The sequence below is a fragment of the Poeciliopsis prolifica genome, unplaced genomic scaffold, assembly GCF_027474105.1.
Source record: "Poeciliopsis prolifica strain line A6 unplaced genomic scaffold, Auburn_PproV2 SCAFFOLD020, whole genome shotgun sequence".
NCBI classification, from domain to species: Eukaryota; Metazoa; Chordata; class Actinopteri; order Cyprinodontiformes; family Poeciliidae; genus Poeciliopsis; species Poeciliopsis prolifica.
This window is the reverse complement of record NW_026562395.1, coordinates 4,455,890-4,473,805: the sequence shown is the minus strand read 5'-3', so window position 1 is coordinate 4,473,805 and position 17,916 is coordinate 4,455,890. Positions and strand designations below refer to the sequence as shown.

Here is a 17,916-nt window from a genome sequence, read left to right as displayed (position 1 = left end):
TCCTCTTTAAAATCTGCACACTCAGCACTGCAAAAGCAGGAGCAGATGAGCTCTGCACATCACCTTGAACACATTGTGACACGTGATGGTGGTAGTTGCTTTTTTTTCATCAACAGGAAAATGGACGTCAATCAAAGCCGATGGAGGCGTGCTGCACTGATCAGTGATTCTTCCAATTTGCGGAAGTTGAGTCGAGTACGCTCTTGTGTCGGTCTAGTGATCCCAGCGAGGGATGTCCAAGTTTATGTGACTACGCGTGAAAAAGTCTAAGGTGACCTGAATAATTATGAAAACATTGTGAGAGGCGTTTCCCTCCAAGGCAGAACTAATCCCCTCCTATCCCCTACGTCGCAAGAGCCGACCACGAGCAACATCCCGTGGTCGGCCCTCCGCTCCCCTCGCAGCCCCTCTCACTTCTGAGAAAAGCCAGCATTGAATCATTTACTGGGCCCACATTAAAGTTTGGAATCTGCATGCATTATATATTCACCCCTGCTCGGACAAATCCTCTTAACTGTGGGAGAAATTGTCAGGACGGGTCCTGTGGAAAAGTAAGAGCCTTGTCTGGTTGTATTGCCTGTAGCAAGGGAGCATCTCAATCTGTCACTCAAATCCACACACACACACACACACTGAATAGCTTATAAATAATATATCCTTATACTTTCTTTATTAATATTAAACATTGCATAATGAAGCAGTGACTATAAGCAAATCCCACAGCAATATTCATATTACCACAAGCTCTCTTGGAGTGGACCTTTCATTGTTTATGTCAGCGCTGTCACATTGCGGTTAATCACATCAAAATGGCTTTGAAAGCTTTAATTTTCACCTCTGCAACACTAAAATCACCCATTTTTTTTCCTGTCAAAACTTGCAGTTTGAGCAGCTTGCCGTCCTCTGAAAAAGAGTTTCACCCCTACATGCTTCGGTTGCTCACCTAAATGTTTCAAGAATATTCTAAAACCAGAGATAAAGTGCTTAAGCGCGACATGCGGTTTTTAAGCCCTCACCCTCCCTTTTGAACAGTTACAAATTAACCGCTTAAGTAATTTATTGTCTCTATTGTGATGCAGACAGGGGTGAGTGCAATTGGACTTAGTTGCTAAGAAAAAAAAAGTGGTTAAATTTTACCTGACTGACCACACGAAGTAGGCTAAGAGATCCCAGAAATCCACCTGATAGTTCCCCAAAAACCGCCTGATGATCCTCAAGATTTTTTGGGCTGACAAGACAAAAGAAACGCTTGAAAGGTGTGCGGTCCCATTGGGTCTATTGTAAGACTAACACAGCATGTCAGAGACTTCCTTCATTAATAAAAATCAAACATGGAGGTGGATGTCTGATGGTCTGGACGATGAATCCTGAAGGTCAATAGAATGTGACCTTAAGATCATTTTGGTTTTATGCAGCAGGATGACTGTGTGAACAGTACAAAAAGACATAATCTTATCAAGTATTTCTGGTTTAGTTTCTAGTGTAAATATCTCAGCACACCTGAAATAAGACAAAACTAACTTACAGGTAACTTTTTTATTGTAGCAAGATATCGGATATTGTTGTAAGTCAAGTTAAAAGTGAAATCTGTCAATGGTACAAGACATTTTAACTAACGATTTGGTGAAAATGTCTTTGGTAGATTATTCCATTTGTAACAATATTAAGGAATTGTTGACTTAAAATAAGCTCTTGATTCTTGCTGATTGGTTGCCTGTAAATTAGCTTTTGTATTAAGACATTTACACCAGAAACTAGACCAACAATAGTTGGTAAGGTTTTGGGTTTTTTGTATAGCGAAGAAAACCAACAAGTGCCACATCTGAATAGCTCAAACAAACTAACAAAAAATAATCAAAATGAAGATTTTGTAGTGGCCCAGTCAAAGTCTGGACTTTGTCTTACCTTAAATATCTCAAACTGATCCAAGGAAACCTTTGAATGTGATTGATTAAAAAATCTATTATTATTATTACCTTGGAGAGTGATCATTTTCAACAAAGATGGCACAACTAATTACTTTTTCATGTTTCATTGGCTTGCTTCTGTTAAGAAATTAAAGCAATCTTTTGAAAACCACCTTTTTGTATTTACAGAGGTTACCTTTGTCTGATATTTAAAAAAAAAAAAAAACTAAATCGCTTTTCTCCAGCAGTGCATACAATTTGTCTATTTTTAGACGCCCTCCACATCCCCAATACGAATGTCGTTTATTTTATTTTGGAGCGACATAAAAAATGGAAAGGATAGTGACCCAGAATCAAAACCGGATATGACACACACGTCCCCGAACTCGTTTCATCCACTCCAACATGAATAATTAGTGCCTGAAATCGTCTTGTGTGCCGGAAAGCTGAACGGAAGTCCTCGCCTCTTCTTCGTCGTCTTCTTCTTCCCCTTCTTCTTCTTCGTCGGACAACAACTTCCATTTGGCTGTTGGCCCCGCGGCGCGTTGAGGTTAACTCGTACTGAACGGTGACACTTGGCACGGCGGACGCGCGTCTCCTCGGAGGCAACACTTTGGACTTTAAAACCTTTCCTGTGTCCTGTTCCGTGGCCCTCTGCGACCCAACTTAAACTGCCTTTGCCCCGCGCCTGCAAGCTACAAGCTATAATGGCAGCATTGATGTATTATTGAGAAACCCAGGGGCGAGAGGACGTGGTAAGGGAGAGCGTGTGAACTCCGTGTGATGTCTTCCTTAGTGTTTACGGCTGATGTTACTTCCGCTGCCCTCTCTTTATGACGCCCCACGTAGTGTCGCGTCTGAATTTTGGGAGGGGGGCCACGCGCTCGCGGGCCTGTGGAACCCCGACTGTCGTGTTTCCGCACGTGGCATCTGCCGAGGTTACGTCTCCTTGAGCCAGAGCCGAGATGACATTTCATTTGTATAAATAATTACTGTCCTGAAAGTCCCACAGGCCAGCCCCGAAGCAATCAAACTTCTAATGCTCTTAAAATTGCCCGCCATGTTTTATTAATGGCCGCGACGTAAAAAAAAAAAAAAAACACAGCGAATCACCATGGCTGCACTCTTCTCTCCGCCGATTCAGGGAAAAATGTCTTGTCAACTTTAAACGGCCATAAGAAGCTTTGAAATTTTTTTTTTTTTTTTTTTTTTACAGCAATTGTATTTAAACCAAATTACAGCTTAAGCACATGTTTGAATTGCATTGTAAGGTTCAGAGAAAAAATATAGGCTCTGAAAGGCTTACCTGTGCTTATATACAACGAAGCGTTCAGTGACTGAATGATTGTCCATTAGGCATTAAGCAGCTCTAAGTGGACCTGATCCGCTCTGGATTCTACTCAGCAGCAAAAAAAAAAAAAAAAAATCCAAACCCCTTCAATTTTTCCACATCTTGTCATGCAGCGACAATATTTCAGGTGATAGACCAACACAATGTAGCTGAAATTATTATGTGACAGGGGTTCCTACCTTTATTACAAAAATTTGAAAAGTGTGGTGTGCATTTGTTTTTAGCTCCTCTTTCCCCCCACGGATCAACATTTTGTAGAATCACCTTGACTTCAGTACAGATGCAATTTTTATTTATTTATTTTTTTGGTGAAATTTACTATTTCTGGCAACGTTCAGCATAAAATGTTTGCCTGGTTTTTTTGTTTTTTTGTTTTTAATCTTAAGAATGCAGCCTGTTTTAAAGTCTGATCAACAGTCACAGCATGATGGTGCTACCGCCATGTCACACCAAAGGTATTTTTAAGGTAATGTGCAGTGTTAGTTTGCTTGACATCCATAGTGTTTTGCATGTGCATAGGCCACAAAAGGAAGGTTCTTCTGTCATCTGGTCTTAGCAACTTGCAGAACTTAAAGGGGCAGGTCAGTTGGATTCAGGTATCTCGAACCGGGGAACAAAGACTGGAGTTTGAATCTTTTTGTGGGGTTGAAATGCAATGGGTTTACAGTTGTGTTGTACTAATTTTGATGAATACAACACAACTGTATTAGTCAATACAGTTGAATAATTCCCATCTGCTGCTCCTTGTTTGTTCCCTCTCTAATAAACCTCTGGGTTTCATTTACACACGATGAGTCTGTGTAACAGCTAAGTTTTGTGTGGCAATATTAAAGTAAAATGACCTGAAAATATATAGATATATATTTAGATATATATTTTCAGGTCATTTTACACACACACACACACACAAATAAAATATATATATATATATATATATATATATATATATATATATATATATATATCTGTGTGTGAAACAATAAAAAAAGGCAAAAGGATGCCTCTTCTTTCCGTGCTTCTTCTCGATTATCATGAAATGCCAAATAAAATTTGAGCTAACAAGATGTGGAAAAGATTAAGGAGCCTGAATGCTAAACTGAGAAAGCTGTTTGTTGTTTTGTTTTTGTTTTTTTTAAAGGTGCCACCTCCTGATTAGGTCTGCTCTGCCTCCCGACTGTGCCAACAGAGGGTACTGTTGCCTTAAAACTACCCTGACAACCGACCCGCAGCATGCCGCGCGCGCAATCCCCCCCCCCCCCCCCCTCTCTCTCTTACACGATGCGTGGAAATATATGCTTTACATTTACACTGATTACTCACTCGAGTCTTAAATAGTATTAATCACACTTAAAGAACTGCGCGCGATAAAAGTATCATAAGACCAATTAGATGTTTGACCTGATAGGCTGAGAGATCAAGAGAGCGCGAGTTGTAATCGTTGTCTTTATGTGGCATTTCTGGTGACATTTCATGAGGAGAAATAAATTGTAGCTAACGGGGGCTGGGGGGAAGGCTTGCACGCGCCCCCTTTGCTTCATATAAACTGGTGATAAATACAAAGGTGAGACGGTTTGTCTCTTTGCTGGTAACGTGACGCTGCTCCAGAAAGCCCCAGACAGGCACGAGAGCCGTGTGTGAAGTGAGTAACCGCTGGTGATTACTTCTCGCAGCTGATGGAGGAGCCCCGGGGAGACGCCGCCGCCGGGTTGTCCGCGCGTTTTCGTCCAGCGAACTGCCTGGCGCGCGAGGCGGCACACGAGCGCACTTGAACTTGGTCCCGAGCACGCGATACCCCGTGCACCGGGTTGCACGCGCATATAGAGCGCCTTTCGTCGACGCGAAGTAGCCTCCAAACACCATAGGAAACGGGGAAACATTGGACCTCAGCTTGTTGGAAGAAAAGGAGGAGGTGTCACGTCTGTCCGCCTGGTCTCTCTCTCTCTCTCTCTCTCTCTCTCTCTCTCTCTCTCTGTCTCTCTCTCTCTCTCTGTTTCTCTCTCTCTCGTCTGTGTGTGTGTGTGTGTGTGTGTGTGTGTATGTGTCTCTCAATCAGCGAGGCTAGTGCCGCCGGAGCCAAGAGTTGCCGTTCCGCGCACCAGTGCCAAAACGCACAGGAGGAGTCGGTGCCAAAGGGTCATTTAGCGCACCACTGCTGAGATGGAAGGACTGTAGGGAGCACACAGAGTAAACAGCTGCTATTTGGCCCCCACAAATACGGCGATCAGAGGCTTTTAAGAGGAAAAATCTTTAAAGAATAATAATAATAAAATATAGCCTACATATATCTAAAAAAAAAAACGGGCGATTTTCTATCAGCACGGTCGTTGCAGAGGTTGGAAAGTCCAGGAATTTTTTTTCCAATTATTATTCCTTTTCTTTTTTTTCTTTTCAATCTGCAAACAAACGCCACACTTCTCCCAACGTGCTTTCAGCGATCCATCGCAACAACAACAACAAAAAAAGAGGGAAAGAAAGAAAAGAAAACAAAAGGAAGCGCGGCTTTGGCTTCCTCCCCCTCTACCCGATCCAGGTGTTGCGTCCACGGCGGGACTCCGGCGCGGATCTTCCGACAGTCAGCGCTGCCGCTCCGGCTCCTTAACGCGCATCAAAAGTTTACACCTTCAGAGACTGTCGACGGGCCGGCGATAAGAGCGCGCGATCGGAGGGAGCGCGGAAGAGAGAGAGAGGATAGGGAGAGAGAGAGAAAGAGAGAGCTGCTCACCGACACCACGGTTCAAGCCGACTCCAAGTGCCGTTCACCGGGCGATGCCAGAGTAAATGCCGGGGCAATGTCCCGCCGCAAGCAGGTGAACCCGCAGCACTTATCGTTGACGCACAGGGAGACGGTCCAAGGTGAGTTCATCTTCTTTCTAACGTCGACCTACTAAATAATAATTACAGCATTATTTATTTATCGCTTACTTTTTTTTAATCACTCTTGGTTTAGACTTGTGTGTATTTACTTGCAAGAATGTTACCGCAAATATGTGTTGTTGTGAATATAATTCGCATAGGCTAGGTGTTTTATTTATCTAAAGTTGGGATGTTACGCAGCATGTGTGAAATAAATGATAAACACGGTATGCTTCCGCTTTTTTTTCTTGTTTTTTTGTTTTTTGTTTTACTTGCAACAACAATAACAACAAAAGTGAAATAAGCGTCATATTCCAAAAGTCATTGTACCTTTTCATACCTCCTCGAGTCCATACAGTGAGGGCGTCTGTTTTGTGTTGGAAAGCATGCGCGCACATGTGTCCGGCGTTTCGTCACAACGCGCATTTTCCCACAGCACTTTTCCCATATTTTCCCCATTTTTGTTATGCGCGCTCCTCGCATTCTTTTCGTCGCAAAACGCGTGTAAATTTGCGCACAGTTTCCATTTCTTTAAAGGCCCTATTACTATTATTATTGCCACAGCTATACCTCGCTGCAAGGTGAGTAATGTGAAATATGTTTCCTTTGCTAAATAAACTCCCTTCGTGCAGAACAAAACAGTAAAAAAAAGAAGAATTGACACATTTGTTGTGATAATAACAACAATGTGGATTGTTATTTATTTTTTGGTCTCGATTTAATGCTTTCCAAAAGATCAGATAAGTTTTATAACGTGAGCTAGGAGGGGGCCCTGCCATTAAAAAAAAAAAAAAGTAGCGAAATCCAATTATATCAATCTAACCACGCCTGGGCTTGGCGTGCCTAAATCCAATTTCAAAGGGGCTCCCTAATCTGGGTAATTTATTGCACAAACTTTATGATGTAATCTCTGGCCCCGGATCTGTTCTGTGCTGGAAAGTGTGAGGTGGATGTCGGCTCATCGGTTTATTTGCTCCATCCACTTTGTCTCCTGTGTTTCCTCGTTTGAGGTTGTCCATAAAATATGCAAGAGGACGTTTTGAACCAACACACCGGCCCTAAAGGGCTAAAAAAAAAAAAAAACAACAAAAATCCATTTTGTAGATTGTAATCTGGCAGTTTATTCGATCTTAAATCTCTAAAAAAACGTGTAAGCTGACTGTGTGCGTGTGTGTCCAGCATTTGCCTGCAGAAAAATATCACAAACATTTGGCATCAACTTAGAATAGTTTTGCCTTCAATTAGCTTATTCCTTTTTTTTAAAAAATCAACTCTTGAACATTGTGAACCTTCCTTTTTTTGGCTCGTTTCCTATAATAATTACAGAAAAAGCCTTCAGGCACCTGCCTCACAGTCAGTACATTCTTGTCCTGCTCATTGTCGACAATTGCACTATTAGTTGTCACACGTTGTCTTTTAACAGCGCATGTGTCCTCAGGATTTTTCTGTTCTTGTTTAAAACAACATTTATAAAAAAAAAAATTATAAATAATGATAATAATAATAAATTAACACAGATACATGCTTAAAACTTCCATCAGTCACACATGCAGCAGCAGCTGCAGGAACAGGAGCATTTTTCGGAAACGTTGCTTAATGCACAGACGCTAAGCTTAGCGTTTAGCTGCTGAATAAAAAGATCAGAGTCGGACGCTGACAGGCTGGGCAATTTGGAGGATCTAAATGCCGTCCTACCTGTTCTTGTACTTGAAGTTTGCTGAACCGTGCCCTCAGGCATTGACCTCAGATGTACAAGTTTAAGGCAAAGGAGGGACTGAAGCGTGAAGCTTTTTCACTTTTTTTTTCAGTTGTTTTTATTTTATTTTATTTTTGTCAATTCTGGAAAACGCTCGAAGCCAAAGAAAGAGAAATGTTCTGCAAAAGAGAAGGCGTGCACATTTCAGCGTCGACGGAGCAGATTTGATTCAGTAAGGGGTCCTCGAGCTGCAGCGAAGCGAAAGCGCAAGCGCGCCTTATCGTTCTGCAGCTGGTGGCAGCATTATGCTGCGGGTTGTTTGATGGGAGGGCCTGCAGACGACCACCTGAGGAGCGTGGGCGAAAACTAAACCGTGTCTTCCTAAAGAGAGCAATTTCAACCACCCTATGTGTGTGTGAAAAAAACTAAACAAAACATAAAAAACAAAGACACGTCAATTGTCTTCTTCGTCAACGCTTTTTCATCGTCGCCTGTCGGGACAGGTCACTGTGTTTGTGTGTGTGTGGGTTGGGTGTGTGTGTGTGTCTTGATGTGTGTCTTGAAGTTTCTGCCAGCATATGTCAGCCGCACGTCAGATTCAGGGAGAACGGCATGTAACCAAACGCAGCTTCGTGCTCCTCAGCCAGCGGCGGCCCATAGGGTCACACACTCTGTTTCTGAACACAGAAACCTGAATATCAGCATATTTCTGGACAGGCTTGTCAATGGAGGTCGGTGCCTGTGTGTGCATGCGTGTGCGTGTGTGTGTGGTTGGAAACTACACTCGCCCGGACACACATCTAGGGACACTCAAATGCACAGAATGTACAAGTATGCAACACAGACAAGAAGGAAACACACACACACACACACACACACACACACACACACCAATTCAGCATTTAGTGTGAGTCTGCACAAGTTACGCTCAGATTGCATGACCACATGCAAAGTGTGTGGCTTTACTGCCTAAAACAAATCACATGTAAGAAGCTGCTCTGCAAGAAGGCTCAATAAGCCAAAATTCAGCTTCCAGTTAATTATTTGTTTTGTGATCAGACTCAGAGGTCAAAGGTGTCGCGTTTGTGACAAACCGAGACCTGTGTCTTACAGCAGCTGTGACAAATTCCTATGAAAATCATGAACTGCACAGTTTTTTTTTTGTTTGTTTGGTTTGTTTTTATTTTACTGCTCAGACCCCCGTCCTTTCCAGACCCTCCTCCCGCCCCTCCACAATAATGTTTTGCAGCGTACCATCACCAGAGTGGGATCCGTCCCACGGAAACGCCTCATGATAACTGTTTACTCTCTGAATTGGCATGCCACTCGCGAAACAGTCAGTGTTTTCGTCTTTATCCGTGCCATATGTGCCGTCAAAATGACCTGGGGGGGGAGAGAAACCCACCGTATACGGATTCTCGCCCCCCCTCTGCCGCTCCCCGCTCACTCACTCCACCCCACAGCAAATATTCACACAAACATTGCGGTTGACGGGATGATAATCTCGCAGGAGACGGTCGGGGTGGCTGAGAAATTTACGATTTTTGTCTTTCTTTCAATAACTGAAACATTACAGAACGCATTCGGTGCGTTTTGCAATGTGGTGACACTTTTTTTTCTTTCCCTAATCAATTATACAAATTTGCCAAAATTTGATTTATGCTCCTCTAAGCGTCATACCTCATAGGTCATGAGGCAATTTCAGTGACAAGTCGCAGTCAGCAGCAGAGCTTTATTTTGCTCACACTCAGGCTGATAATCCAAGATTTACGATAAAGGAATGGGATTGCTACAGATTAAATGCTGATAAGATAATTAAACACACACTCACTCACACACACACACACACACACACACACACACACACACACACACACACACACACACACACACACACACACACACACACACACACACACACACAAAATAAGGCCTGCCCTTACACAATGCTGTTGCAGTGTTGCAGCTCTGCTTGGCAAATCATAGATGAGAAAAAAAATAATAAAAAAAGAGGATGGGCGAAGCGGGGCCCCATTCATCGTTTGAATTTTTGATTGCAACCATCTGCAATGTTGCTGGTGTCATTTGTTTTCAATGGCAGAGTGAATCTTACCCCCTCACCCTACACACACACTGTCTCTCCCCGGTGGGGTTTAGCTCCTGAGATTGAGTGTGTGTTTTTTAGCTGCGCGGTTAGAGAAACAGAGGCATGTTAAAACCTATTGAATTCAGTCGACTTGTCATCCAAGCGCCTTTGGCTTTAGGGTTGAGTTAGATTATTAGGAAATTTGACTAATAATCAGAAGTTTGTGTAGAAATGCTAAAAAAAAGTAAAAAATAAAAGTCAAGATCTAAACCCTGGCAAACGTTTAAACAATCGATGCTTCCTGTTGGAAGATTTTTATTATTTTTTTTTTTTGGAAATTCAAATTTGTTTCAGGCAAAAAACAAAAAAAAATTAAAAGGTTTCTTTAAAAAAAAATCACTCCTGATGTTAAGCATTAATTATTTAGAGAGTTTCAGGAGATCATAGGAATGGTAAGAGTCACAATCTGCTTCAGTCGTCTTCAACCAAATAATCGTAATGAAGTTCTGACAAAAGTTTGAAGATTTTATTATTTCACTATTAAGAGAAATCAAACTTGCTTTTTGAGAAAACTAGACCTTTATTAGATGTTTTGTTGCCTTTTTTTAATATCATAAATGGATTTGTTCTTTTTTTTTTTTTTACTGAAAGAGGCCCATTGTCTTCAGCAGCATTTCCCATCTGGTACACATTGTGCAGCAGCAGCAGCAGCAGCAGCAGCAGCAGTAGTAGACTGACTGACTGACTTTCCCCTCATCAAGCTGATAGGGGGTGCTCTAAGGCTGCCTGACTTAACCCACACTTGATAAGGCAGAGTAACAGGAGTGTCACCGGGGTGAAGATTCGGCTTCGTGTGAGCGAAGAAGAGCAAAGAAAAAAAAAAAACGAAGCAAAAAGAAAAGAAAGAGAGCGGACTAGAAAGACAAAAAAACAAAAACAAAGTATGTGTGGTATTGTTTTAGACAGCTGGCTTTCATTGCTATCACAACGCCTTCCCTTGCGATGGCATGTTTGACAGAGCGTCAGCTGTGCTCCTTTACCTATCAAGCATGTTCCTCTCTCATGCAGGGGGAATTAGACGCTGTCTGTCACCCTGATATGCCACATTAGTATCTTTTCCCCCCTCTCTCTTTTATATGTTTCCATTTCAACATTTTCCCAGATAGCTTTTTTTTTTTTTAGCCCCTCCTCTACACATTCCTTCTTTGTTTCCTTCTAGCATACACATTTCCCCTTTTTCTTCTTCTCCTCCCTCCCTCTCGCAGGTGAGCCTGAGGAAAGATGAGCGAGCGGGCGTGGCTTTGAGAAGGTGTCCGAGTTTCGTTCCAGTGGCATAGATTCAGTGCCAGCTCCTAGTAATTTACCGCCTTCTGCCCTCAGGCCGCATTGCTCAACCGTAGGTTTAGCAAAACAGGCCTCGTTAGGTTTGTCTCTCAAGTCGACAAGCGGGGGTTCGGTTTGCAGGGCTCCTGTCAGCTCATCCACTCGTTTTGTTGTCTCGTTTTTGCCCCCCCTGTCGCCACCTGTCCTGTTTGTCTCCTGGGCCTGCAGGGGCGGCCCAAACGTTGAGCCGGGCCCTGGGCAGAAATGGGTTTAAGAGCCCTCTTTTCGCGCCGTGCGTTTGGAAAAGTGTCTTAGGAATAACTGATGAGTCCTCTACATTCGACTGATCTGCAGTCACGTGTGTCGGTTTGCAAAATTTAGCAGGGAAGGAAGCCTTAAGAGAAGGTTTATTGAAATTGTAGAGATTTGGATCGGCTTCATTTCCTCCTGCCGTCGTATCTTGTGTTTATTGTTTCAGTGCAGGCTCAGTGGAACAGGGACGAGTGGCGAGGTTTGCATTTGTGGAAAATTCTCACTTATTCATTGAGATTTATTTGCAGGAGCAAGAGCAGCTGTGTTAAAATATGATGGGTCTGCTCCAAAAAGCCTCACTTTTTTTTTTTATAGGTCGAACAGCTTGTTGGCACTAATGAAACTTAAATTAATTCAGGTCAAAATTTAGCATTTTCTTCAACTTTTCTTCTATTTAAAAATCAGAATGAATTTTTAATGTTACCTTATTCTTAATCACTACAAGCAACACAAAAGTGGTGCATTTACAACATTTTGGGTTTTGAGGAACTCTCGGGGGCCCCCTGCTGCTTCGGCGGTCCTAAGCAGGGATTTGGGGGAGTAAGGGGGGCTTGTTTTGGCTCAGGCTTTGGGCCGGCTCAGTGTGAGGTTCTACTTGCACGGATGGTGCGCGTCGCCTTTACACGGCCCGAACGTCGCTCCGTCTGAATTACGGCTACAAGCTGTGAACTGTGGGTAGATGTGTGTTTGTTTTTCCTGCTTTGCCGTCAAAGAATATAAGATGGAAATTATTTGGCAGGAGTCCAGGAAGCCATCGCCATCTAGAGAAAGATATTTGGCATTGGTCCATGCTGGGAGCGACTGGAGATGACTAGAATGTGCCGATGCAGGTGTGTGTGTGTTTACGTGGGTGGATGGGTGATTGGGCCCAGAGAGGAGGAGGAGGAGTTATTTATCCGAACAGAAATAAGGGAAATGATGAAATTGGATTTTAATAAAGATCAGAGGTTAACAGAGACGATTGGGAAGTTTAGAGAAACGTTTTGAGTTGAGCAATAAGGACGATAGCTACGCACACATTCTTTACTATTTTCTCTCTTTTCTTTTTTTTTTCAATGTCTTGTATGGTGGCGTGGATCCGGTCGCCCTCCGGCGTCACGTTAGATTCGTGTGGCTGTGTGTCACCGAATGGCCGGAGACCAAGTTTTTGATTCGAGGAACAAAGCAAATGGGGCGCAGCAATTAAAAGAGGACAAAGATGGTGACTGGAGCATCAACAACAGTCACGACAGCGGAAGAAACAGCTGCTGATCATTTCTCCCCTTTCCCAGCTCAGAACTTTGTCATTTTGTCACCTGATGCTTTTCAGGTCCAAAAACAGCCACCTGCCACTGTTCATATATACTCAACGTCCGCTTGCTGTTTTGCTTTGACAACGGATAATTTAAAGTCATTTTCTATCTTTTGCATGTACAATGAGCTATAGAAAATGTAGTTATGAAGCTCTGACAAATGCTACCCATTAGCAGAAAGCCTTTCGGTGTTTGTGATGTAATCTGTCACATGTCAACTAACCCACACAGGGAGCAGAGCCAAACAAAATGGCGGCGTTTTTCGAAAATACTTCAATTCTTTACTTCAGGGAAAACTACGGGTTTTACCCAGATGTTGCAGTTTCATCCATTCCTACTTCCATTTTGTAAGCTCAAACAAACCATTTCCTACCCTCATCTAGAACTCGGTGTCCTTAAACCGCTTTCTATTTCTTCTTGCTACATTTTTTAAGCGTTTTCATGAATTAAACAACTAAATAGCCACAAAACAGTTCAAAATGCTCGGATTTCCATTTAAATGCCCAATTCTCCAAATTTAATACAAGAATAATTGTAAGGCTTTTAAAAAAAATTACTCTTTTCTTTTTCTTTCCTTTTTTAAAAATGTATATTGTGCCCCACAGGGTGATACTTTGTTTTTTTCGTTATTCTACTTTTCTGTGTGACTGAAAACAAATCTTATCTTTGAACAGGAAGTTGCTCAGAGTTCTTTCGGTTTGATCGGGGGTCATAATCTGTCAGATGGAGATTAGATAAGAGCAACCTGACCCAAATTCATATAGAGTAAAAAAAAAAAAACCAAAAAAAGCAACTCAACATAGAGAAAATACATTTAGAAAGCGATATAACGTCCAAGTGAACACAAGATTTTTACAATCTCTGTAAGTCACAAAACCTAAATTAATCCATCATTGTTTAAGAGGAAAACAAAATGGTTTGTTTACAGGTCTGAAATGGAAGTAGGAAGAAGCTGAATGGCAATTCTTTATCATTTTGCCATACACAAATTCTTAAAATCACTGGACATCTGTTGCATTTTCAGTCTCTTGTATTTTCTCTGCTGTGTCGTTTCGGGCCTTCAAAACTTTGAGCATTTCGTACACGACTTCCAGGCTATACCAGCCATGCCTCATTTTGACTACAGTTAAAGTAATATTCTATTGTCATATAAATACATAGCTCAGATAAATAACAAGGTTCCCCCAGAGTTAATTTGGGTTGATCAGGAGCAAACGGAAAATCGCCTTAATGCAAAGTTTTTTGAGAGTAATAACTGCTAACTTTAATTAAATTGTATTATTACATGAGCTAAGACGCAGTTTAAGTATATAAATGTGAAATGGTTTGTATGAACCGGACGTACAAGGGGAAAATGGCAACTTATGCGCAAGACGTTTTGGCGGCAATTTGGCACAAACTGGAATCCAAAAACGAACAAAAAAGCGAGGCAAAAAGAAGACAGTTAAAAGTAAAAAGAAAAAAAAAAGTGCTCTAATTTTTCGCCAATCACTCACTGGGGTGTCATTTGGAGAAGGAGAGAAAGGGAGAGACAAAAGAGAAGGAGATGGATTGCTCTCTCTCTCTTCCTCTCTCTCTCTCTCTCCCCCAGGCACCAAAGCGTCTCCCTCCCTGATCGCCCGCTCGCTCGCCCGCCCAGACATCCCTCACCGTCTCTGGAGCTTCAGGTTTCCTCTGGGCTCCCAAGAAGAGGACACATTTTCATGGTAGTACATCAGAGTAGTGTGGAGAAAAGGAAAAAAAAAAAAGGAAAAGTGGAAGTTGTCCATGAGGGATTTGCGTTAAGCTGAGGGACGGTGTCTGTGCCATAGGGGCAGCGGGGCAGCGGGAGGAGGCAGAGAAGAACGCTGTAATGGTTATTAATGACCGTGTCAGATCTGTGAAGAATGAGATTTACTCTCCTAACAGGACCCCGGGTTTGGCTTATGGATTTTCAGTCTGTTGAGAATACAGTTTAAACTCACCTGAGTCTTGATCCATTCATGCACACATAAAACTGTTTTTTTTTCTACCTCCCCCTCCTCATGTTTCCCACTCTTAAGACACAGACACACACACACACACGCACACACACACACAAACAGAGGCTTGTGGATGTGGCCTTGGTTATGCTACGCACTTTGTCGAGCAGAAGCCGAGGCTCCCACGTGGTTGAAGGCAACCATCTTCGCTGTGACAGCTCGGCGCGGCGAAGGGCCCTCACCGGAAACCAAGCCTGCGCCGTTGAGATGAATCGCTTCCTGGCCGCACAAACACAAAACACAAGCGGAGAGAGCGCGCGCACACACTCGCAGACGTACACCGACATGTAGAGTAAAGTGTTTTTGGTCCCACCTACGCAGATCTCTCTCAGAGATAAGCGGCGCAGGTGTTTATCGTGGCAAAGTAGTCTTAACAGCGTTCTGCTGTTTCAAGCCCCCGAACGTGACACAGTTTTTTTTTTTTTAATGTAACGACCACCCTGTGTGGTACAGAGGGATGGTTGTTATCTTGTATTGGTTTCAGGACTGAACCTTGCTGAGTTTTTTTTTTTCCTCAGTTTTTTTTTCTGAGAATGTTTTTCTCACTGACTGAACGTCTTTTTTCTTCTTTTTTTTTTTTTAATTGTTTTCTGCGTCTCTTTTTTCACAGCGGAGGTCAACCATGACTCAGGCGCTCGATCTCCCTCTCCGGAGCCGTCCACCCCGAGTCCTCGGAGGATGGGGCCCGGGGAGCACGATCTCTTGACCTGCGGCCAGTGTCAGACCAACTTCCCCCTCGGCGACATCCTCGTTTTCATCGAGCACAAGCGGCGGCTGTGCAGGGGGCCCGGCGGCGGCGGGCCCGGCGCCTTCTCCAAGCCCGGCGAGGCCGGCGGGATCATGGGCATTTCCGTCTCGCCCCGGGCCCGCTCCCTGGAGCTCGGCAGAGGAGGTTCGCTTCCGGTGGAGGTGGGCGTCCAGGTGACCCCCGGAGGGGAGGAAGACGAGCACAGGAGGCTGACCCCAGCCAAAGGAATCTGCCCCAAACAGGAGAAAGGAGGTATGGAGTATTAAATGCACAGGTGACACAAACTGCTCCCAAAACACACAGCTCTCTCTTGAAAGAAAGCTTTTATTTTGACAGTGGCATTCAGGAGGGATTAATGTAGCTTGAGATAATTTTCATTAGAGTGCCTCAGAGCTGCAGAGTTGTGTCTGTTTCATTGTAAGGAGGATGTTACCCACACAGCGCCCTCTACAGCCAAGTGTCTGCAGTGAGTGTGTATGCTTGTAGTGAGTACTTTTAGCATCATTGGTATAGATGTACAAAAAGCTTTGAAATCATTTCATCTTGATGCTGCAGTAGCATAATCTCACACTAGAAATAATAATAATAATTTACAAAGAAAACAAGCCATTAATTTCAGTATGTTTGTTCAGAGGGGAATAAACTGAAGTGAACTAAAGACAGTTTTGGTAACCCGTGTTGTCATTTTTGCTAATAGGACGGGTGGGTTTTTTTTACGTTTCACAACTTTGGGAGCACACAGATTGATGAGTTTTTTACCGTTCCTCTTCTTAGCTCACTCCTCAGATTGATTTTTTTCTTAAATTTGATTTAGGTCAAATTCAAACGAGACATTTGTGGCGAATCGCTTCGTTACCCTGCTGCAAAGACCCAGTGATGATCCGTTCTTTGCTTTCTAGTGCTGTCAATTGCTTTGTTTTTGTTCCCCATATGTTAGTGTTTTAAAAAGTTCACAGTGCCATTCTAACAAAATCTCCAGGGTTGCTTAATGAGAAAAACGTCCCACCGCATCACAGATCCTCCTCCCTACTTAACAGTTGCTTCTCTAGATATTTACTGTTTGTTTCACACCAAACCTTAAGGATTTCTTATCCTAAAGGTCAAGTTTAGTTTTACCACATGTTTACATTTGTGATAGTAGGGCTGGAAAGCTTTTTTTGTTGTTGTTAGGATCATTTCCCAACAACTTATTGGCGTGTAAATAAGGTGTAATGGTTGCTTTGGAAACTTTGTGAACTTTGATTGGCACTAACTGAAGATTTTTGGTGTTTGGTGTATTTTTATTATTTTTTGTTTATTTTTCCATCCTGCACACTGGATGTTGTAGATAAACATTGGTCCATGTCAAACCTGCAGAAACAGGCCTCTGTGTCACATCATTGACAAAAGGTCTTAATTTCTAATTAGAAGCTGGAGAAGTAAAGTGAAATTGAAAAATATATTTTGCAGACATAATGATATAGTGCTATATGTATCTAACTAAGGGTGATGTTTAAAAAAAGGATCAGTGTGAGATTATTCTACTGCAATAATTTTTCACATCTTCACCAGAAATGTCAAAAAATGTGTGCAAGTATGCACTTATTTTAGGTTACACACACACACACACACACACACACACACACACACACACACACACACACACACACACACACACACACCAACATGCCGTTCTTGAAGTCGAAACTCCTTCTAAAATGGGAGAAAACGATGACACAACCAGACCAGCGTGGTTTATTTCTTCCTTTTTTGTTTTGTTTTCGCGAGAGCACGTCACTCATCGGAGCGTTTGACAAAAAGAAAAAATAAATCCAGCAGCATTATATGCAGAAGTTAAAGATTAAACTCAGTCTGTGTGTGCCTGGGTGGGGGTGAGGAGAAACGGATTAATAAAGCTGCAGGGCCGTTCGGTTGGGCTGTTGGGGGGGGGGAAGGGAAAACAGCTGGAGGGTCTGGGTGGGGAGGGCGGGTGAAAAAAAACCAACAAAAAAACAGAGGGTGTGTGGAAGAATGGTTGCGCCTGCCGACTGCCGGTGCTGTGGAGAAACCAATGCAGAGTTTATCAGAGGAGACAGTCACCATCGCACCCAAAGGGCTGCGAAGGCTGTCCAGGATTACACAAGGCTTCGGCAGACTAAGATGTTTCCAGACGGAATTTCACGCACGATTAAACGGCTAACGCAGAAACCGGTCACCGCTGTGTTCCACTGTTGTGTCATGGTCAGATTCGAGTGGTTAAAGGGAAGCTTTCATGGCTCGTTCTCTGACTAAAGTAGCTCTGTTCAGCTTTTTTTTGCTGTTGCAGACTTCACGCTCCGGCAGTTCCT

The 17,916-nt window shown here is 43.0% G+C and overlaps 1 protein-coding gene across 1 annotated transcript in view; it reads left to right on the top strand.

The window, feature by feature from the left end:
* The first annotated feature begins 4,616 nt into the window (after window positions 1-4,616).
* bcl11bb (BCL11 transcription factor B b) overlaps window positions 4,617-17,916 on the top strand; it is a 37,514-nt gene continuing 24,214 nt past the window's right edge. Inside the window, exons 1-2 of the mRNA XM_055044148.1 lie at window positions 4,617-6,111; window positions 15,452-15,841. Of these exons, the coding sequence (XP_054900123.1) occupies window positions 6,048-6,111; window positions 15,452-15,841 (454 nt within the window). The 5' untranslated portion in view covers window positions 4,617-6,047. The remainder of the gene's footprint in view (window positions 6,112-15,451; window positions 15,842-17,916) is intronic.